Raw genomic sequence first — 22,037 nt, 5'->3', positions numbered from 1 at the left:
TGTAAAAGATATTTGTATATGTATATACGCAGGCACATGAGAACACTCGTGCTGTGATGTATAAAACACACGCGCGCTACATACACACATTCACGAAAGATCTCATATATTAAACGATTCATTAAATTTGAACGTCAAAGTCTAAGCACCTTTCGAATTCAATGAATAATTATATCAGAAATGTTAATTTAACAAAAGGTGAATAAGAATGCATTCGAAGTAACAGAGAAAGAAGAAGTATAAAAAATCACCGAAAAGCAAAATTTCGATATAAATGCCATTGACGTAAATGCAATTAATTCATCGTATCAAAATATTAGTCGTCAAAATGTTAAATACATATATATGACGTTAAGTTTGTCTATGAAATTTTGGCCCCTGTAGCAGTTAGACGAATCGGGGTAAAGAAGAGAAGTGAATATACTAAACTACGCGAGAACCGATGTTAGTATCGTACGATTTACAGTCGGGAAGTTTCTATTACAGGCATCGAGGATAGATTTAGCTAATTATTTACAGATCAACGATCGGTTATAACTCATGTAACGGCAAGTGATGTATATATAGATATACTGTGATAACAAGGTAAGTATTTTATTTCTTATTTCCTTTTTCTCTCTCGCATGCTTTTCCAGCATCGTAACTCGACTAACGAGCGTTGAATGTAACGAAGGAAAAAGTCTCGGAATTTTTTAAAGTTCATCAGCATCGGCTAATATTTTCTTTCGACGATTTTACAAGACGAAATTAAATTTTTTCCCCACTTTGACGAGTCCGACAAAAAGCGAATAAACAAAATTCCAACAAGTATGAGAGAAATGAGTTATGTTATTGCGTATGTGTACCAAATAAGCGTTAGTACCTCTTGCTTTTGAAACTTAATTTTCAACCGTCGTAAGCATTCAACGCTTCCTGCAATTTGTTGACAATTTTTTTATAGAAAGCTATCTGCTCGGTAAGATGATTTTTCATAGCCTGTTTAATATGCACTTCGCGTTCTCTTTGAAAATGCGTTTCCTCTGCCATTAGCGCCCTGGCTATTACGTCGGTTCGATGCGAAAGTTCTCGCAATTGTTGCGGCTCCATTTTATGCTCGCTGACTAGCCTCTCCGAATCCTTTCGCTTCTGCACGGCGCTCTGTGTAATAACGTTATCAAAAATGACCATAATTCGAATGCACAAAATGAGGAAGAAGAGGAAGAAAAATTTAACTCTTAACTCACCTTGTGTATGCTAATAACGTCAGGGAAACTGCTAATTATTCCTCTATAAATATGAAATTTATCGCCAAGCGGTTCCCAGTCAAATTTCGGCTGTTCCTCGTACAATTTTCCAATCTCGTTGTAAGCATCTCCCGTTACTTTTAAAGCGGAATTCAGTATCCCTCTACTATTATCGTCGGCGTCAAGAGCAAAACCTAAGGATATAAAAGACTGGCCAATTTTCTGAAATTCTCTCTTATACAAAACCTGGTGTTTCTTTGATTGGTCGACAGCCATTGCCATAAAGTTTTTAACGACCGGATCAAGTCCGTTGATAAATTTGGCAAACGCGTCATTCTCTATGTCGACTTTAACCGGATCCAAAGGTGTGTCGGGACACTGAAGTACGTTGAAGTAATTCACACCCAACAGTTCGTCTTTTTCTGCCTGCCGTTTTCCAGCTTTCCATCGTTTCTCGTCCGTGCAAGTCATAAAATGTTCCCATACTCGACTGCGACATAAAACCGGATGTCTACAAACGTAATCGACAAATTCTTGAAGTTGAGTTCTACGATGCTCTATAAACTGTTCCTCGTAACGACCTGATATTTGTTTATCCGGCAACGGCGGTATTGGAATAAAGCAGTATTTTTCTTCCAGTCTTTCGTGTAACCAGTCGAAGTGCTTGTATCTCCTCGACACTTGTATATTGTTAAACTGCAATCGAAACGAAAGTTTATTTTCCCTTCAGATTTGCCTAAAATTCATTTTCTCACACTATTATTGCAAGTAAATGTAACTTGAATTGAGCTTTGTAACGCGACACAATTCTTTATAAGAAAAATAAAAGTGACTCGAGTGACGTTGTGGTAAAAACAAATAGATAAACAGATTAAATTTGTGCAAAGTCCAACTCGCCGTTAATACTGAAATTTTTTCTACAACCAAGCAAAAGCAAATTCATAATATTGGAGAGAAAATATCACCATACATTCTTATCGAACAAATTAACTTTCGTACCGTCGGTGTCAACTGGTAAACAATGAAGCTTTTGAGACCCTTGAGCTTAGACTCTTTCTTAGGCGAAGTAACGACGCAATTGTATGTATCTATAGCCGGCACCCACACACATCGTCCCTCTTCATTTTCATCTATAAACACTCTCTCGTTATCAGGTACAACGACTATTTTTGTTCCCATTAAAAAACTGTCTTCCCCCGACTTTATGAGGGTTGAAAATTTTGTATTCTTTTTAGGAACGTTAGATATCGGTCTTTCGGATATGACGGAATGAACCGCATGCGTTGAGATTGAATCGGCATAATCCGGATATACCGGTTGCGACGAAGGTTGTACAGCCTGTTGCGGCTGATGCTGTTGTTGATTAACAGGGTTTGGAAAGGCTTGCGGATCGTGACCAGCTTCCGAATCATCGTCCCAATCGTCATCCCAATAATCTCCCGTACCTTGTTGCGACGAGGTGGTACTGCCTGAAATAATTTGTACCAAGTCTTCATACGCTACGATTTCCTATTGAACTTGTATTCTGTATATTTATTCCTAACGAACGACGCCTAGTTAATGCGAATGTCATAGTTATTTAGTTCAAGTTCTCAGTGCGGCTATTATAGATAAAGAGAGAATCACCAACTGGGCTGCTCCGCATGATACTTTCGTGATAACGACCGGTATTAAATTACAAACCACGATGACACAGCTGTCGAGAATTTATCAGGAATGATATTTTTATGCACGGAAGCATAGTCATTTTCCTCATTCACAATTCTTTGAATTCTACGTCTCATCGATATCTTACATCATAATTCATGTTCAATTACAGTAATTTACAACAGTCGGTCGCTATCTTTTCAAATTTCTTATAACATTCCATCCAATATCACACAGAATAGTTTGAAATCGATTCGAGTCAATTTCTTGCGAGTAGAGTACACTTTTGTACCTGTCATAGGAGGCGCGGGAGCATTGGTATCGACAAGTTGAACATAAGCAGCTGGAAAGAGTCCCGACTTTCCACTCTGATTAACGCCTTCGCACCATCCATCTCCGACGTTATCTCTGATGACGGTTAAAATTTGTCCAGCATTGATGGAGAGCTCGGCCGTCCCTGGCTCTCCGGTAAAGTCATACAGGGCTTGTACCTGAGCGCGATTATTTAACAAATAAAGGAAAGCGACATTTGAATATTTGTATTTTTAAAATGGTATGAAAATAAGAACTGAAACAACGACGGAAGCGATAGATATACGTAAAAAAAATAATCTAAAACAAGGGGATTGAAGGAAAGACTGACGAAGAGTAGAAAATTTTTACTGTCGTTGCTTTCTATTAAATGTTGTTCAAACCACAATTATCAAGCTTAACAATGTATTAGAAAAAGAAGGAAAAATAAAGAACAAAAGATGCTTTTCTTCATTCTTTAAGAAACAAAAAAGAACAGATGAGCATAATGAGTCATAGAGGAGAGGATTAATCTGGTTATTCATAGTACGAACAGAGTGCACTATGTGGCATGTGTGTTCATTTCACTTTCTTTGCTTCTTTAGTCTTTTTTTTTTCAACTCCAAATACTCACCTGATGACCCTCCATGTTGCTAGTGTCACCAGAACCTCTTAAACGTCAGTTGAAACGAGTTGATAAAATATTTTCGCGGCGTTTTTCATTCGCCAGACTGATTATATCAGTCGTACTTTGCCAACATGACTATCTAATCTAATGACAATTCGATCATCGTAACGTGTCGCGAAGTTGGTTGGCTCACGACTCACTTGTATGTAATCAACTTGTTTCACGCAGATGGTAAGTATACTTACCTATAACTACTCCCACTCATCTATATACACAAGTACGTTACATACATGCATACGTGATACGTGTATTATTACGCACGCTTGCCTACCCGAAACTATATAAACATATCAAGACGTGCCAATAATTCCCTCCACCGAGTGGCGCTGATGTGCCGGAGGTCGGTTGTCTAACTTGTGAAAATATACTTAGACAGTTATAATATTACTTGTTCGTCTTACGCCAAATTATTCAATCAATCGCATTGACAATTTCACTCTCACACGTAAAAGAAAAATCTTGTTTTAACTGGGGCGTAAATAATCACGCGAGTATTTCGAATATGCAAGCTTTTGTCCAGTCATAAACCACGTAAACTTTTGTCCAACCATGAACTATGTGAACTTTTCTTCATCCACGAACTATGAAAGCGTTTCGAGAAAGCGCACATCGCGGGGAAACCCAAAAGAAATTCGAGTTATTCTCAGAATTAAGCTATACCAAGTCCACGCGCAAAAAGCCCGATGAAACTTGACAAATAATTTTTGCTAGTTTGAAAAAAAGTGAAAAAAAAATTGCGGGAATCGTGTCGTCCGAGCTGTTTCCGGCTTCTGACGAGGTTGAAGTTAGTACCATTATCGTAACGAAACATTGGGGAAAAAATCATTATTTTCATAATTTTATTATGATTTTGGAGAAAGTAAGATTTCGAATTGTGAGTGTGTTTTGTTTTGGTATGGTTTACTGAATTTCAGACAATTCCAAAATCCTGAAATAACGGTTTTGCCTCAGCATGAATCGATAATACAACGTTACCAACTTCAATACGACGGCTTCTGTACTTTTAATTACAGAATTTCGGCGAAAAGATAGAACGCAACCTGAATAATCAGGCAAACTCCCTCAACTTGTTTTTAATATTATGTTTATACAATTTTCGGCCTATTGCTCTATAAGTCATAATATTAACATTCCATGAAATTCGCTAAAATATCAACCGTTAGGCTTCACTCTCTTGTTTTACTAAACTGCTCAAGCAACATTCGGCTGTTAATTGTCGACAGTTTTAGTTTTATAGTATCCATGAAATCAACGCGCATAGAGCACGATTACTTTAAGAAAATTTTAAAACTCTAAATTTCGGTTGCTTGAAAATGTAAAATATGAGATGGGTGGTTTAATGGAGGCTTTAGGATATTAGAACAAACATTAGAAGAATCACATGCGAGACTCACCCATCGCCAGATTGTCCGTGGAAACGTTAGCTGACCTCGTGGAAGTTGCGAAGTCCGATGGATTCTTCTAATTTTTCACCCACTTTCACGAATTCACTTTATCACATAACACTTACATAATTGTTTCAAAGTCGAATAAATAGGATTTAAGAATCTACTAAGCGACGGTTCACCGATCGTTGCTATAGGTTATTCGATCAACATGGTAACATGCACGCCGACGATGTGAAACAGAATTTAATCGCGAACCGGGCACACGTGAAAAGTAAAATACCGACTGCGGGAGTAAAAATATCAATGATGATTGGAATTTTGTCCCCCAGCATAGAAGAATCACTGCAAATAGGATTGCGATATTGTTTAACGAAGCCAACTTCACGTTTGACGGACTAAAATTTGATATGGAAAAAACACACCGGCTGAAAAAGTACCTATAAATTATTCGAACCCGAGGTAGAAAAAAAAAATGGCGATCGTCTTTTTTCAATGCTGGAGAATCATCTTGAAGCCATATGCATTCACTGATTTGATACACACCTTGAAGAGAAGAAATCCGACGATAATTACGTACACCCACGACAGCCAGTTGCCCGAACTGACGAATATTAAACGATAAAATCAGACATGCTGATTTTAGTTGCAAACACGTGCAGACCATGCGGTCATCGTTCCACGAATTTCTGTCTCTGCGTTCGGAAACTTTCATTTCTTTAAACTCGACGTTTACTCGATCTTTTCAATTAACGGCTGCAGAATAAACTGGCAATGACACGTTATCACTCGCAGTGAGAAAAATATTCGATCAGCAACGACTCGGAACCAAACGGCAGCGCTTATCGCCGATGGTTGTTACGTGTGACGTCACAGAACCCGCCAAACCGTTAACAGGTTAGCCAAGTGCCGTCGAGATGGAAAAAATCTGATCACCGAATTGATCGATGAGTGATCGATATTCCATACCGTTTTTTTACATTTCACGAATACGAAGATCATTCAGGTCTACATTCGATTTTAATGTTTATGAAAAAAATACGATACCGGTTATTATTCTCTTCCTCGGGCTCTTAACGATGGCTTGATGCCCTGTTCAACGGATAATTCCACATAATCCAGATAACCTTATAAACACTCACTAGAAGTCTCACCAGCGGCAAAAAATTGTTACACGTTTTAAATAAACTGATTTTACTCAATACATCACGACGTGAATATTAATTTTTACGAAAATTCAGGCAACCTGAAGTTCGCACTGAAGCGCACGTGTCTCATTTGATCCGTTAGCACTGGTTGTCCATACTGATTGCCATGTACCGATCGTCTCTTGCTTACCAACTGCCGTTTGTTCCATACACGCCACCTATTGAATCTAGAGATTGGTAGCAACAGAGATCAGTGTTAGCAACAACAAAAAAAAAAATATCAAAGCACAGGCATCGAGTCACGTATCTACTATTTGTTATCGGGTTTGTGATACAAGGCGTCGCGATCGTAGTAGAATTAAAATAATTTATTCGATCACTCCGTGGAGCGAAAAGACAATTGAAAGATTGTTTCCAAACTATAGCAAGAGTGAAATAAAACAATAAACTAGTGACTAAAATCAGTTTATATAGAAGGTTACCAGGTGGATTGATACCCCTTGTGATGCGCGACCGGTTTTTAATCCAAGTGAAAAGATTATAGCGTCCCAAGTGAACCGAGAACTAATATTGTCATAGTTTGAGGTTAAAACCGCGCGAAGCGCGTCTCTCGACGATTCGACCCGGTGGAAATTAGTGACAAAACAAAACTGTTGAGTTCCGCGTCTGAAATTGATCCGACTCCTTGTTATCTCCGTATAATTTAAACGATGAAAGAGGTTATGTAAAGATTCAAGCAACAACCGTCCTCATCCCCTGTAATGCGAGCCGCGAATTGTCGCAGGAGGTTCTGACCCTCGTTGTGCGGCATCTTCGTGGTATGGTTCTCTACTGTTTTTTGCTAAGGAGAAGCTAATTGTTATGTAAGTAGGAAAAAAGAGGAAATACCAATCGCAGATAAACAAATGAATACAGTCTCTCTTCGTCGCTCCGATCAATGTTTACCTCTGACTTGGGTCTATTTAAAACTGAACGATCCATTTTGTTACATATTGGAATACCTTTTACAGGGCAGACCAGGATTACGATATGGGCCCTGCCACGGAGATGATGGTTAATGATTTTGACGACGAAAGAACACTTGACGAAGAAGAGGCTCTAGAGGGCAGCGAAGACTCTCATAACGAATTATCTAACTTACAAAAGGTACGCTCTCATCTGTTGTACAGTATTTGAACCACGCGATTCTCATCCGCTTAGCCAGAGTTTGGATATAAACTCTGGAAGAAGATAAAGAAAGAAATAAACAAAACGCACAGAATCTCATATCTTACACTTTGACAACACTCAAACTTCAACTCATCTAGTGATGATATTCTCTTATTAATCTCAAAGAATTATCTCTGTCTACTTTGCTTTGGATATATCTTTCACTTTCTCAAAGAACAAATATCAGATAAATTTTTATTCATAGATCTCTTGAGTAAATCAGAGGATCCGTGTTTCCAATGCCAAATATTCATGGCTTCAGCTCTGAAAGACAAAAATTGGAAATAAAAGTTAGTCGTTTAAAATCTGTGGTTGGAAAAATTGGAAACATGATGTCAGAATTATTATCATTAAAAATATATCTCTGCTCTTGTGTCCCATTTTTCGATCATTTTTTTTTTTTTTTTTTTTTTCTTAAACAATCACGAAACTTTAATACCGTTTGAAAAATTATTGAACACTTTGAAAAATTTCAATTAGAATCAAGGATTTTTCTCTTCCGGCTGTAAAAAATTGCTAAATCAGTTTTGGAAAACCTGGGAAATGAATTTTAAAACATTTTTGCCTGCTTGTTTTTGCATTTTTCAATAGCTGCGTACGTGTCAAATTATTCCATGTGTTTATATTAATGTTAGATCGACCTTGAAAGTCAGAGATATTTTGTGTAATCGATAATGAAGCATCGATAATTCTTGGTAAAAACAGAAACTGTTACCAAAAATCGGGATAATCTCTGAGGAAAAATTTTCAAGTAATTTTTCAATTTACTCGACATTGATAATAAATTAAAACTTCTCTGAAGACTTGATTCACTGCGGTGTCCGTATTGCGACACCATTATACAATACATTATACAACCGTAACGAAGAATCATTGAAAGCTTAACCGAAGTTGATTTTGAAGCTTTAATCAAGATTCTGTCCACAAGCCAAATGCAAAGTTCGAATCTCGAAAAATCAGGAATGAAAGAATTCCTTTTTGAAAATCGAAGCTAGAAACTGCGCAAGTCGATGGTTCAGAGAAATTTCTAACAGAAAATGTAGCGTGGAAAAATACCAAAAAAAAAAAAAAAAAAAAAATACCCGACAGACCGGAAAACCTGCACACCCGAAAAAAAAAAAATAATTAACAGGAAGGAGACATGCCGTTGAAGGATTTACTCGCCATGTACGGATACGGAGATCCGTCAACGGAGAATTCCAACAGTTCGGATCGCATGATCTTACCGACAGCAGGCTGCGATGACGAGGTCGACGCACAGTCCTCGGACAAAGGAGACGTCGACGAAGATGCAGATGTGGACGCAGATGCGGACGATGACGAGGAAGACGCGGACCCAACTGGCAACGAACCGGACCTGAAGCAGTTTTATACGGAAATGGTGAAAGCCGAAGAGGCTGGCACCATAGACAGAGAAAGCATCGGGGGCAGTGGATCGTCGAGGCTTCTACGAAGTGTTTCGCGTCCTCAGAGCGAAGAAGAAGAGGATGACTGCGATTACAGTCCTGACGAGGACGAGTGGAAAAAAACAATAATGGTCGGGAGCGACTACCAGGCTGCGATACCCGAAGGCCTCTGTCGCTACGACGACGCTCTGCCCTACGAAAACGAAGATAAAATGTTATGGGACCCGAGCCATATACCGGAGGAAGAGACCGAGGAGTTTTTGGAACGCGCTCAACTGTCGGCTGTCAAGGGAAGTTCAATACCGGCTGGCTCGCACGTAAGAGACGACGAACAGGCTCTGTATCTACTTTTACAATGCGGATACAACTTGGAAGAGGCTCTGCGAAGGCGCAGAATGAACGTTGTTCCCTCTACGGATGCCGTCAGTTTGTGGTCGGAGGAAGAATGCCACAACTTTGAAACCGGACTCCGTACTCACGGAAAGGACTTTCACCGCATTCAAAAGTATAAGGTAGATATCAGCGATTGCTTTTCATGGATTTTACAGGACTGAATGTACGTGATTTGATGGGGGTGAGGGGGGGACGTAGAGAATTTTTCAATACAGTTGAACGAGGTTTTTATATTTGGGAAATAACGATATGCCGGAGAGATTTTTTACCGTGAAGTGAATTTTTTCTTTCTTCTATCTCAGCTGTTTCTTGCGACGGGTAGTAGCGATCGTTTGCGAGTCATCTGAGTTCCTAGTCCTGTAGAATCTTCCGTGATTATTTATACGCAGGTTGCCAGAGAGAGCGAGGAAGCTAACGAACAAGTGTTGGCTTCAGGTGAGAACGAGATCGGTGGGAGAACTGGTACAATTTTATTATCTATGGAAAAAGACAGAAAGGCATGACATTTTCACCTACAAGGCGCGCATAGACAAGAAGAAGTATTCTCTCCACCCCGGCATCACGTGAGTATTTACTCCTCCCGTCGATACAGAAAATCCTTTTGATGAATCAAACAAAAATTAAAAATATTACAAACAGCTAACGATTCCAATCGTCCTTATTCTACGAGCTTCATATATTCGCAAAATTTAGTCACGATTTACCAAAAGCTTGGCATTCTAATCAAAAGCGTACGAACCCTGAATGTATAAAAAATGAGTAAACTTTTAATCTTTAGAGGTACCGTATCGAATTTGTAAATACCAAAACAACTTAGGTGAACTCGTAGAGTGACGTAATATGTAATGTAAGCAGGGACTATATGGACCGGTTCCTGGAGGAGCAAGAGGGTGTTCGAGACCGTAGCAGTTCGCCGAACAATCACTGTTTGCACAGCGCAGACGGTGGTAAGCGACATCAGAGATCGAGTATAAGCTCGGCGATAAACGAAACTGACACGAAGCATATAGATTCGTGGTCGACCAGCAGAGGTGTGGATCCGCTGGCAGATACGAACACTACTTCGTCGCAGCCAGCGGCAGTAAATTCCCTGACGAATTCCTCCGGCACGCTCCGTCACATCGAGTACACTTCCCACGTTATTCACGAAGGACCTGCCGAAGGAAGCACCTCGCTATGGGCGTCGAGACAACATTCTAATAACCAGGATGGTACCGTAGTGGAAAGCAACGAGCCCTCCTCTCCTGAAATAATTTTACCCCATCTGCCGCCTTAGCGTACGTTTATTCGAGATCGGTTTTTATCGCCAATCATTATTATTATTATTGTTGTAGACATAAGGAGCGTGAGAGAAAGAGAGAAACAGAGCGATTCAATTCACAAAGGAAAGACAAAAAAAAATTATATATACGCCTCCGTCGAATATTATTGACGATAATGATAATAACCGTTACCATACATGGTCTGTCGTGACGCATAATGTATGTTGAAACAAATAAGCAAACAAACTATATATGCTAATAATAATGATAATAATAATAATATTATTATATTTTTCTACTGCATAATATAATTATTGTATTGTATAATTCAAAATTTCGAGAGGATTTTTAAAGATTTTCGGATTCCACTGAGAAAACCTCTTTTATGGACTTGTGACATTAAAAGTCTTGTACAGACCAGACGTAGAAAGAATTTGATGTCTTGGATTTTAGTTTAATTTTTTTTTTTTTTTTTTTTTTGGTAATATTTTGTACTCTACTTTAACTTAACTTTTACGATTATACATATAGTAATCAGTCATTTTTAGAACCAATAATCCAGTGTACGTAGTAAAAATTTTAATCCACTGATTATATTGAAAGGTGATGTCGTAGTTGAGAAACGTGAAATTTCAGCCGAATGTAAGAAAATTTTGTAAAGAAGCACGTTTTTTTTGCTTGACTGTTTAGTCAATTATTTATCGATTTTATATGCCTCATTATGATTGTCTTTGATTTTTAGTATTGCTAGGATATTGATAACCAAAAACAAAGGAAAAAAATCGGTATTATAATTGTAATATTTCTTTTTCACTGCTCAATCTTTTAAGTCTATTTTACCTCGTCTGGACATCGAACAAAGGATTTTAATAATACCAGATAACGTATACAAATCCCAAACAAGAAATTGAATGAACGCAGCTCGAATAACGGGCTGTGTGGGAAATGAATATGTAAATGAATTTTTCAATTATAAAATACCGTTTTTTTTTTTTTTTTCTTTTTTGTTCGGCCTTATAAAATACGTACCGTTATGTATTTTATTTTATATTTAATGCACGCATAAGAGACAAGTTTTGTATTTCATAATCAACGAGGGCACAATTCTGTGTGCGTCTGTGCTATACGTCTGTATGTATTATATGGAACAAAGACAGATAATAGGTTGTACGTGGATAAGGAATCTATTTGAAATTGTGAATAATACCTGTTAAAAATATATGATCTTTAAAAAGTGTACTTACAGATGTAAATACATGAATAGAATATAAACGACAGTTCAAAATTATTTAATACAAATACAATTTCAGTAACTTCTTACACTCATTACAGCGATTCGAATTGATGTTTGGAATTCACAGTTCGCAAGTAGCATGGATGAAATGAAGTTGAAGAATGATAGTCAATGAATCAGTGCAAATTGGTTTACTACTATTTCAAAATTTTTATGGAATAAATGTCTTTACAACTATTACTTACAGTTAGCCTAGTCTCAAATAATTACAAAGTGGTAATGGAGAACGGCTGATGTCCCTGTACGTAACATTATAATACAAAATAACGGCGGTCCGATGTCGTTATCCATACTGCGCAGAATCTTGTGACTCAACGATCGACTTTAAAAGTTTACCGAGAAGAGGTAAAAACTGGGAGATACTCGTATCCCGTTGGAAACAACCAGTCGTCACCACATCCTTATCCGACAGTGCGTCTTCCTCTTCTGACGTCGGGTCATCTCCTTCGCTGTCATCGCTGTGGATGGATGCAACCCTCTTCGGCACTTTGCATATCCTGCTTCCATCCACCAATCTTGCCGGTAATGGAAAATCTTCCTTGGGACAAGAGACCTGTATAGTTCTCTCCACGTCGACTAAAGACGCGCCCACTTTCCAACTGTCCGACGTGCCTCTGTGCCTTAGAAAGTCGAAGAACACCCCCATTTCGGTAGTCGTCTCTCTGGCTATAAGCTGCTGGTCCCTCGGTACGAGTCGAGGGCTTTTGATCCCCTCAAGAGCTTGGCATATCAAAAGAGTTAAATTGACTTCCAAAGCGAGCCTCGTGTTGTTCGCCTCCATGCAAGCGTACCACGGATTTACCGACCGTGTGTTATGAGAATTGACCGGACTTCCACCTCTTGCGATGTGTTTACTAGGTACAAGAGCCGTGGCTCGAGATAAAATCGTATTCTCGCATATCAGAGGATCGTAAGGCCTTCGTATCAGCCTGGGACTGCTCAGAAGCGGCACGGTTACATCAAGACCACTAATGTAGTTGCTGAACTCGGAGGTGTTGGAGCCCAAACTGGGGTTCAGGATTTTCTTCAAGTCCCGCATTTGGATTCTCCGCAGGTTTTCGGGGGTCGCTCGTTCCCACTCCCTTTTAGCCGAGTCTACACTGTCCTCGCGACTCAGCGATTTTCGCGGCGACGTCACCGATTGCCGGGAGTACAAGGCCTGAGTGAAGAGCTGCGTCGAACTTATTATTGTGCCATAAGTAAGCTGGGGTCCTGAGCTCATGCTCATTTGCGGCGGACCAAAGTTCGTCTCCGCCATTGGTGTATACCAAAAATCTTGCAAGTAAACCGTGTCGATTAGGGTGTTGATCTTCGGTGACAAACGAATGAAGCTTCCAGCGCACGTTGCGTTTATTATTATAAGCCTGTTGACCAGCAGCGTCAACTCCCCGCTAGGTAGCTTCTCGTCGCAGGACTGAAGTTCCTCCGCACTCTCCACGCTTATACCGTCTATGATAAACTTCAATATTCGCGGACGCAGAAGAAGATTCACAGTGCTGTCGTAAGCTAGATACATACATTTCTGAAACAGAAAGATTTTTTTATTTATTTATATATTTTATGGACGGAAAATTCCTCTTACATATGGAATTTGCAACAGCGGAGGTAGATTAACTAATAAATATCTAACAAAAAAGCACATTAAAGAAAAATACATAGATTAGCATTGGAAATAAAAAACATATAATAAGAGATGAGAACTGATTGATTGAGTTTTATGATACTTTTAGATTAATTTTACAGTTTTCTCGTTTAAAAGATTCAAAACTGTCCAAGGAGCGAGTGACTAGAAGTCACTTATTCCAATTTTGAATAAAACGATTAAGTATGTTATAATATAAATAGTTGCTTTCAGCCGTTGTATTTTATCGAAGTGTATAAGGATTTCTAATAGGATAGTTAATTTCCCTTACTGCAAACAATTCAGTAATGCAGTAACATATAAAATTACCATTTAACATTTTTAAACTAAAAAGATTGCCAAAAGTTAAATGCAGAGACTTGATGGTTCTTAATTAAAAGCGATGATGGAACGGGCTGAAATCATGGTCGAATCTATTCATGGGGTCACCCGAATTGAACGCAAGGGTTTGTAATCCAAGGGATTATGTAAACAGTTTTATCAGGTAGATGGTTGGACTGAAATGCGTAAAGGACCATTAAAATACACTTACGAATAGAGATTCGCGAATATTCGGTGGTATCGCGTTCCAGATGATCGGCTGTACGGCCATGCTCGACGTCAGGGCCACCAGAGATTGAACAACATCTGCGGCGAGCGGGTCTGCGGTGTGCCTCAGTAGCATAGAAACTTCGACAAGCTGATGCTCGTGGGATCCCAAAAACATGACGATCATGGGAGCGTATATCGTACAATTCTCACGCGTTACAAGACCGATCAACAGCTCCAGTCCAAGAGTGTAAAGCGGCCACCAATCCTGGCATCGCCAATGGCTGCCCGTACAGTCCTAAAAACCACGAGGTCTGGTCAAAAAATCGTTCGATAAGTAGACGTAGTTATTCCAGCTTGGAATATGTCGATAGCAGCATGATTTTGAGTTATCGATAAAACGACTGACACTGCAACTACAGTAATAAATCGTATTTAACTCACGTCGTACAGACAGTCTAAAATACTGTTCTTTAGGTCATTCGGCGGTAGTAAACTAAGCCAAAGATTAGCGATGAGGCTGTCGTCGACCAGGTAAATGCTGTACAGCGATCTAGCGACGACTCCAAGAGCAGCGAGCGCTGCTCTGCCAAATCTGAAATATGGCCGTCTCTGCAAGGTCAGTCCGACGCAAGCTGTCAGCTCCCGAATCATTCTCTGTAGCTGGATACAATTGACTCGCTGATTTTTAACATGCTCGACGTAGAGCTGAAGCAGCTGAGTCACCATGCAGACGGTCAAAGTTGCTGGAATGCATTCGCGCACCCCCTTCAACGCCTGAGCTCCGTCGTCCAAGTCCTTTTCTGCCATTTCCCCCCGGATTCTTGACTGGTCTTTCGCAGCCTCTGCGAGCTCTTCGATCTCCAAGGTGGCCAAGACGCTCGCGTTTCCCAAGAGATATTCCAGCGTCGACGTGTCTCCAGCCAGAGTGCTTTTTATCACTCTGATACAGCCGACTATCAATGAGAGTAGCGTGTGTCTCAATGTTTTATTGTAGGCTTGATACGACTGAACTGTATCTTGGATCAGCTCGATCAGTTTCAGCTTAAAGATTTGCGAATCCCCGACACACGTCTGTTTCCAAGCAGATAGGCACCTCAGACACAGAGACGAGAGTAGGATCAACATCTTCGAACTGTACGGCTCCTTCACATGGGCCGAGAGGCCATCCAATGCGAGTGTGGTTATTATCTGGGCCTGAGAAGTAGCGATGGGATAATTTTTGCTGATCTTTTCGTCGGTCAGTCTGACGACAAAGTGATACCATGACTCCAAGTTTGCCTCGTAGAGGGGAGGCTTGATTTTGATCATGTCGATGGAGCTGTCGATGCGTTCCTTGGGATCCTGCTCTGGTATACCGTTAAGAACGTACCTGGCGAGACTTTCTAAGAACTTTTGATCCTTGTCGAGGAGTTTTTTTAAATTCAGGGTAAAGTCGTTTTCCAGAAGCGGACTTTTGAACAGTTCCAAGGTGACTATGTCCACCAGCTCGGAATATCCTTTGGTATCGGGAATCAGTTCTCTGAACAATGGGGCAAAGAGATGGGTCCAGAAATTGGCACGTTTGCGGAAATAGTTTACTAAAATTTCGTTGCGATGGTACCACATGGCGTGCAGCAGAACCATGGTGCTGTAATACAATCTGTCATAAATAATGTCCTCCTCTTCGTGGATCCTTTTCAAATACAAATCCAAAAATTGGCTGCATCCTTGTGTTAAAAATTCGTCAGCCGGTCGAGGGAAGATTCTGTTCCTTTCGGCGCGGTGCATTATATTAAAGAGCGCCTCGGTCAATCCTGGCTGTCTCTCCAGGCAGATAGCGACCAGTTCCAGAATAGCCACCTTGACTTCGGCAGCGCACGTCGGAGACATGAGCCGTGATGCGAATGTTTCGCGAATCGTCGTACCGTCCATTCCCATGCAGACTAACAACGACATGGAGAAACCTTCGGCAAATTTTTTTAACAACCTGACAGCCATCGCTTGAAGAGAAGGACTGAACCACACGTAAAGGTAGTTGACGATCGTCGGAACAATTAAAAGCCCGTTTGGCAAACAGGGAGACGTGTACAAGGCAACTTCGAGTGGCGATCTTTCTTCCAGACCCAGGCCGAGGTTCTTTCTGAACATGAGGAGTCGATTTACAACCGATAGTGCAAGCTGCACACTCTTTATTATCTTGTACCCTCGTCCGCTTATCCAGTCCGTCTCAGTCGCCATCCTGCTTTGTAAAATCCGTTCTCCGGTTCTGACCAGCTTCAGGAGAGCGTGACGCGGCTCGAGGTACAACAGGCTGTAAGCAACGACGAGCTGAAGCTCGATACGGATGTCGGATTTAGGCAGATTGGAATCCAGCGCATAGTGCAAGCAAAACATACTTTTCAGCCATAGGTCGACCCTCTCTGAGTCGAGAGCGAAGTACCAGGAATCCAGTTTGGGGAGGACGCCCTGAAGCAGGAAAACCACTCCTGGAATTTCAACAGCGTACATCGCCTCCTTGTTGTGCTTAATGACTAGGTAATTGGACAGGATGTCGAGATAAGCCGCGAGTATCGGGTACTTGTGCTCAATTGTCTCGATTCCCGACAACCAGGAAGCGACAAGCCCTCCGTCAAACGAAATTGCCTGAGCAAATTCAGGTGCCTTTTGATACCAGTTATTGAATCTGGGGTAAACGCCGGTTCGCATACGCGATAGTATGTCTTCTGGATACTTCAGGACTAGCTTCGAGGATGCTTTTATACATTCTGCCACTATTTTGTATATGTTGATTGGCAGAGTCGCGTAGGAGAATCTGTTTATTACTTCGAAGCTTAGCTCCGTCGGTATCACCATACTTTGTACCAGCTCGACATTCGCAGTGAGCAGAGCTTCCAGCAGCTTGAAACCCTGTAACACGTGATCCGGCAGAATCGTCTTCCTGTCACTGACGTTTACTATCCCTCCTCCCGCTTCGGAGAACAGCTGCTCTATCTTGTAGTGAAAAGCGTCCCAGTAACTCGCTTTTGCAAACCAAATGACGACCTTCTTATCATTCTCCATTTCTATCGTGCTATTCCTAGATTGGCTTGGGATTCGGAACGAGTTATGGTGAATTATACACTCTCGTTCGTAGGGTCTAAACTCCACATTCGTGTCTTGAAATCGAGGAACTTCCAATGTTATCGAATCTATGTTATCCAGTTGCGACATCAGCTGGAACAAAGCAAGACAATTTTTGTGGAATAAGAATGTTACGCTCTTGTCGGCGTAAAAAATTAAGCTCTGCTATCTCGCTCAAAAGTACCTTTTCTGCGCTTTTAGTTCCAGCCTCAGCTAAGCCAGTCGCGATGGCCGTGAGAGGTTCAAATTTGTGTGGAAAACAATCAATAGCGAGTTTGTACAAGATCCACAGAGCGTCGTCCCTTTCGTTCCAGAACCTTGCAGCAGTTTCTGGATACCTTAGCACAGATGCTGTTGCGTTGAAGACCCCCGGTAACTGACTGATCCTGTCCTCCTCGATAAACGAGCAGAGAAGAGTGAGCAAATTGTAAACGCTACTCCTGACTATCACGGAGTACTGAGTATCTTCTCGAATCATTTCACTGTCCAATAAATCTTGAAGATAGTAAAATACGTTCAGCTGTATAGCCCTGATACCGAAAGGCCGAAAATTGTTCAACGTGTCAAGATTATCTGACTCGATAGCATAGTTTGCGAGCATCCAAGCCAAGAGTAGAGGCCCATCTTGCGGCGTACTATCGCGGACGCATTTGTGCTCAAAAGTGTCTTGCATGTTACTTCGCACACCTCGAATCCAGTCCTCCATTCCGCTACTGAAATTTCAACGAACATTTTTAATTGTATACTATTGTCGCATCTATTCCTGCATCAATTGAATTTTTTTCATAAAAAAACTTACTGTTTCATTACATCCAATCCAACGAGAAGCAACGCAGTTTGGCTGAATTGTATCTGTCCCAGTTTTTTTGATACTGCTGCTTTGTCTTCGTGGCTTTTTGAACTTATCAAGCGCCTTGGTTCTCCCTGTAACATATCGTTCTTTCTTTTACTATTATCGATGCGTAATATTCAAGTTAATTTTACAATTTGAAGAATATCTCACACTTATGCTTCCATAAATTTTGACGAATTCTGTATCTGCAACATGTACATCATTTAAAATGATTGTAAAAATGTGCAGGAGTTCTCGCATTTCGATTAGACAGTTATTATAGAGTTTGTGAAGATGTTCTTCGTTAAATAGCTGAGATCTGACAGGTGTGTTTATGAACTTCAAGGCTTCGATCTGCCTCTGAACTGATTTCAATAAATTCCCCAGCAAAACTTCATCAAAAAACTCCATAAACTCGTTCCTATGCGGATGTCTCTTGTTGTCCCTATATTCTACCATCAGCTTGAGACATTTGATCAGCGTCACTCGCTCCGAATAATAAAAATCCCAGATCTCCTCAATTAAAGCTTTCGTTGATGTTGCATCAGCCAGTTGCGATGCAAAAGTCTCTGCACAGTTTCGGTACTCGTATAACATGAAGTTACACACTAGGTCCCAGGCAATTGTTGCATCCAAATTCTGGTAGAAAAATAAGAATTTGGTAACATTTAGTCGTTGTTGTATTCTGTAACAATATCAGCTATTGATCTTTTTAAAATGTATAAAATCAAATAAATTTATTCACAAAAAAGTTATTTGTTAGTTTCCGAGGTACTAACCAGCATTGGCGACAATTTACAAATAATGTCCAACATTCTCGGTGGAGGATTTGTGTCTTGGACTTTTTTCAATGAAGCTTCAGAATAAGGTTTGAAAAATTCAAGACCACTTTTGAGTAGCTCAGTTGCGCTCTGTATTTCATCTTTGACTAGAGCCTTATCGCACCGGCAAGTAGTTCCTGATATTACAGACCACAAGCCTTTGCAGTATCTAGAAATTAAAAGTAATAAGATCTAAATACAAGAAGAAATTTAACATAATTACAAATTTAACATAATAAACAACAGCACAGAACGTTCTTTACTATAAAACAAAAGATGAATAGAGGTTAGGTTAGGATAGACTGTATTTGCCGATAGAATCGACGCAGTAGATGACAATTAAAATTTGTTAAGAATAAAGAATGAGTTAGATTTTCTATGAACGTAAGGTGAAGTTATTGACAGTGATTGAGAGACTTGGCGAGGAAATAAAACCGGCTGATGAATAGAATGTAACCTATAAAAATCGAGGGACAAGTTGTTTATTTATTCTGATGATTTAGATTAGAAGAATTGTAATGATTATGTATAAAACTTACGGCAGGTTTCCCATCGGCGCGATGCTCATTTCGATGAATTTTTCTTATCCAATTTCAATGAATTAAATATCGGTTGTTGTCCTTGTTTGCTTTCGAGGTTACCTCACGATATCATCGTTAGACTGCAGCATTCACAACACACAACACGTTTATAAACGCGAAAGGTGGTTAATTAATATTGTGCAGTTATAATAATACTTCAAATATTTATTTATAATCAGACTTCAAATATTTATTTATTTATAATATTCGGATTACAAGAACTTGCTACAGAGGACGAAAAATTCTTTCGCGCCGTTTTCTCTGCCAGCCCCTTAGACCGGATTTTCATGTACGAATTCGTCACGTTGGGTGTCCGCAGCGAACTGCTGGTGGCCGTGGACCGAAACTTTGAAAAAGGATGAAACTCTAATTTAGATTCGATCAAAACATGGAAAGCCTTGCTTTTTTGAGATTTTCAGAGCTCGGAAACTTTTCGCCTCAGAATCATTTTGCAGGACTCTTTTTGCACTAATCGGACCCTTCGAAATGCGAAAAAGACATCAGAAAGTGCGTGGGACCAACAGCAGAGGAGTTACGAAGGAAATGTTCCGTTTTTTTGGCTGTAACTTTTGATACGTTGCTCGTAGCGTATTCGGACTACAGCAATCGATGCCTCTCGCAAAATTACGTCGATATAGGGCATATCGGAGTTACTCCAAATATTTCTCATAATCGGCCAAATTTCAACTAATAAAATCCAAAAAGGTCAGACTTCGTTCTTTTTCGAGCGAAAAACTTTTCGTTTCGGAAATCGACCCAAACGACGCTTGAATTCTACGCTAATTGGAACCAACGGATTGTGAGGAAGGCATTCAGGGAATCATAGGACCAATAACTAAGAAGATACGCAGAAAATACAGAGAAATTCATTTATTATTCATTTTAATCCAGATTACATGAAATAGTAGCACCAATATATCATATAATATTAGAAAAATTATTGGTATAATATATCATCAGTATAATGTATTAGTAGAAGATATTATACCATACTATTTAGAAATTTTTTGGTAAAGTAGTATACACTGACACCTGTTCACTTGTACTATAACTAAGACATAATAAATAAACGGTAACGATGTAGTGATGAGTTTGAGATTTTTGTTCTCCATCTCGATGAAAACCCAGTGCAAATTTGATGTTTTTCAGCCGTAAGTTGTTTCATTGCTTGCAATGTGTCAAGACTGTGCGCAATGAAATCCTCTCGCAAAATTACACCAACATAGGGTATCAACGAATCAATTTCAGTAATTTCCGAAATCTGTTATGAATAGACGGAAAAAATCCAAAGGATTAAGCCTTGCTTTTTGGCCATTTTCAGAGCTCGAAAACTTTTCGTCTCAGAATCGTTCTGCAGGATTCTTTTTCGGCTATTCGGTCCCTTAGAAATCCGAAAAAAGACATTAAAAAGTGCCTAGGACCAACAGCAGAGAAATTACAAAGAAAATTTTCCGATTTTTGGCCGTTACTCTTGACACGTTGCTCGCAGCGTATTCGGACTGTGCGCAGTCGATTCCTCTCGCAAAATTACGTCGATATAGTGCATCACAAAGTCACTTTCAATACGTTTCAAAATCGGCCAAATTTTGACTGAAAAAATCCAAAGGGGTTAGCCTTGCTTTTTTGCGATTTTCAGAGCTCAAAAACTTTTCGTCTGGGAATCGTTTTGCAGGACCCTTTTCCGACTAATTTGACCCTCAGGAATCCGAAAAAGACATCAAAAAGTGCGTGGGACAAGCAGCAGAGAAATTAGGAAGAAAATTTTTCATTTTTTGGCCGTAACTCTTGACACGTTGCTCGCAGCGTATTCGGACTGTGCGCAGTCGATTCCTCTCGCAAAATTACGTCGATATAGTGCATCACAAAGTCACTTTTAATACGTTTCAAAATCGGCCAAATTTTGACTGAAAAAATCCAAAGGGGTTAGCCTTGCTTTTTTGCGATTTTCAGAGCTCAAAAACTTTTCGTCTGGGAATCGTTTTGCAGGACCCTTTTCCGACTAATTTGACCCCCAGGAATACGAAAATGACATCAAAAAGTGCGTGGGACCAACAGCAGAGGAATTACAAAGAAAATTTCTCATTTTTTGGCCGTAACTCTTGATACGTTGCTCGCAGCGTATTCGGACTGTGCGCAGTCGATTCCTCTCGCAAAATTACGTCGATATAGTGCGTTACAAAGTCACTTTCAATACGTTTCAAAATCGGCCAAATTTTGACTGAAAAAATCCAAAGGGGTTAGCCTTGCTTTTTTGCGATTTTCAGAGCTCAAAAACTTTTCGTCTGGGAATCGTTTCGCAGGACCCTTTTCCGACAAATTTGACCTTCAGGAATCCGAAAAAGACATCAAAAAGTGCGTGGGACAAGCAGCAGAGAAATTAGGAAGAAAATTTTTCATTTTTTGGCCGTAACTCTTGACACGTTGCTCGCAGCGTATTCGGACTGTGCGCAGTCGATTCCTCTCGCAAAATTACGTCGATATAGTGCATCACAAAGTCACTTTCAATACGTTTCAAAATCGGCCAAATTTTGACTGAAAAAATCCAAAGGGGTTAGCCTTGCTTTTTTGCGATTTTCAGAGCTCAA

General features: G+C 40.0%; 3 protein-coding genes across 6 annotated transcripts; 1 reads left to right on the top strand and 2 right to left on the bottom strand.

Moving 5' to 3' along the window:
• Positions 1-344: 344 nt before the first annotated feature.
• Positions 345-3,932, bottom strand: LOC124411630 (sorting nexin lst-4). The gene is made up of 5 exons (XM_046890868.1): positions 3,796-3,932; positions 3,163-3,361; positions 2,223-2,692; positions 1,224-1,919; positions 345-1,137 (listed from the first exon to the last, which is right to left on the bottom strand). Exons 1-5 carry the CDS (start codon positions 3,808-3,810, stop codon positions 886-888), a joined length of 1,632 nt encoding a protein of 543 aa, XP_046746824.1. The 5' UTR covers positions 3,811-3,932; the 3' UTR covers positions 345-885.
• LOC124411632 (mesoderm induction early response protein 1) lies at positions 3,883-10,753 on the top strand. Of its 4 annotated transcripts, none has more exons than XM_046890876.1 (5): positions 3,883-4,020; positions 7,393-7,528; positions 8,724-9,509; positions 9,826-9,953; positions 10,243-10,753. In XM_046890876.1, exons 2-5 carry the CDS (start codon positions 7,412-7,414, stop codon positions 10,664-10,666), a joined length of 1,455 nt encoding a protein of 484 aa, XP_046746832.1. In that variant the 5' UTR covers positions 3,883-4,020; positions 7,393-7,411; the 3' UTR covers positions 10,667-10,753. The 4 variants fall into 4 exon arrangements, with proteins under 4 accessions (XP_046746832.1, XP_046746830.1, XP_046746828.1 ...); XM_046890874.1 differs by lacking the exon at positions 3,883-4,020 and adding an exon at positions 6,721-7,245 and having other exon boundaries at positions 8,745-9,509; XM_046890872.1 differs by lacking the exon at positions 3,883-4,020 and adding an exon at positions 6,721-7,245.
• A 1,224-nt stretch (positions 10,754-11,977) lies between these two features.
• LOC124411629 (nucleoporin Nup188) lies at positions 11,978-19,593 on the bottom strand. The gene is made up of 8 exons (XM_046890867.1): positions 19,411-19,593; positions 18,830-19,040; positions 18,222-18,689; positions 18,018-18,142; positions 17,403-17,931; positions 14,561-17,311; positions 14,121-14,414; positions 11,978-13,468 (listed from the first exon to the last, which is right to left on the bottom strand). Exons 1-8 carry the CDS (start codon positions 19,437-19,439, stop codon positions 12,230-12,232), a joined length of 5,646 nt encoding a protein of 1,881 aa, XP_046746823.1. The 5' UTR covers positions 19,440-19,593; the 3' UTR covers positions 11,978-12,229.
• Positions 19,594-22,037: the final 2,444 nt, after the last annotated feature.

Source organism: Diprion similis, chromosome 10 (assembly GCF_021155765.1).
Source record: "Diprion similis isolate iyDipSimi1 chromosome 10, iyDipSimi1.1, whole genome shotgun sequence".
NCBI lineage: Eukaryota > Metazoa > Arthropoda > Insecta > Hymenoptera > Diprionidae > Diprion > Diprion similis.
This window is presented reverse-complemented; position numbering and strand designations above follow the sequence as displayed.

Bases quoted from the DNA above. Each gene is read 5' to 3' on its own strand.
- LOC124411632 (XM_046890872.1), top strand. The intron at 7,529-8,723 runs GTACGCTCTCAT...AATAATTAACAG, and splicing joins AATTATCTAACTTACAAAAG to GAAGGAGACATGCCGTTGAA. The intron at 9,510-9,825 runs GTAGATATCAGC...TGTTGGCTTCAG, and splicing joins ACCGCATTCAAAAGTATAAG to GTGAGAACGAGATCGGTGGG.
- LOC124411630 (XM_046890868.1), bottom strand. The intron at 1,920-2,222 runs GTACGAAAGTTA...TTTCGATTGCAG, and splicing joins TTTACCAGTTGACACCGACG to TTTAACAATATACAAGTGTC. The intron at 1,138-1,223 runs GTGAGTTAAGAG...GTTATTACACAG, and splicing joins ACGTTATTAGCATACACAAG to AGCGCCGTGCAGAAGCGAAA.
- LOC124411629 (XM_046890867.1), bottom strand. From the start codon at position 19,439: ATGAGCATCGCGCCGATGGGAAACCTGCC. The intron at 19,041-19,410 runs GTAAGTTTTATA...TTTAATTTCTAG, and splicing joins GCGCCGATGGGAAACCTGCC to ATACTGCAAAGGCTTGTGGT. The intron at 13,469-14,120 runs GTAAGTGTATTT...TTTCTGTTTCAG, and splicing joins ATATTCGCGAATCTCTATTC to AAATGTATGTATCTAGCTTA.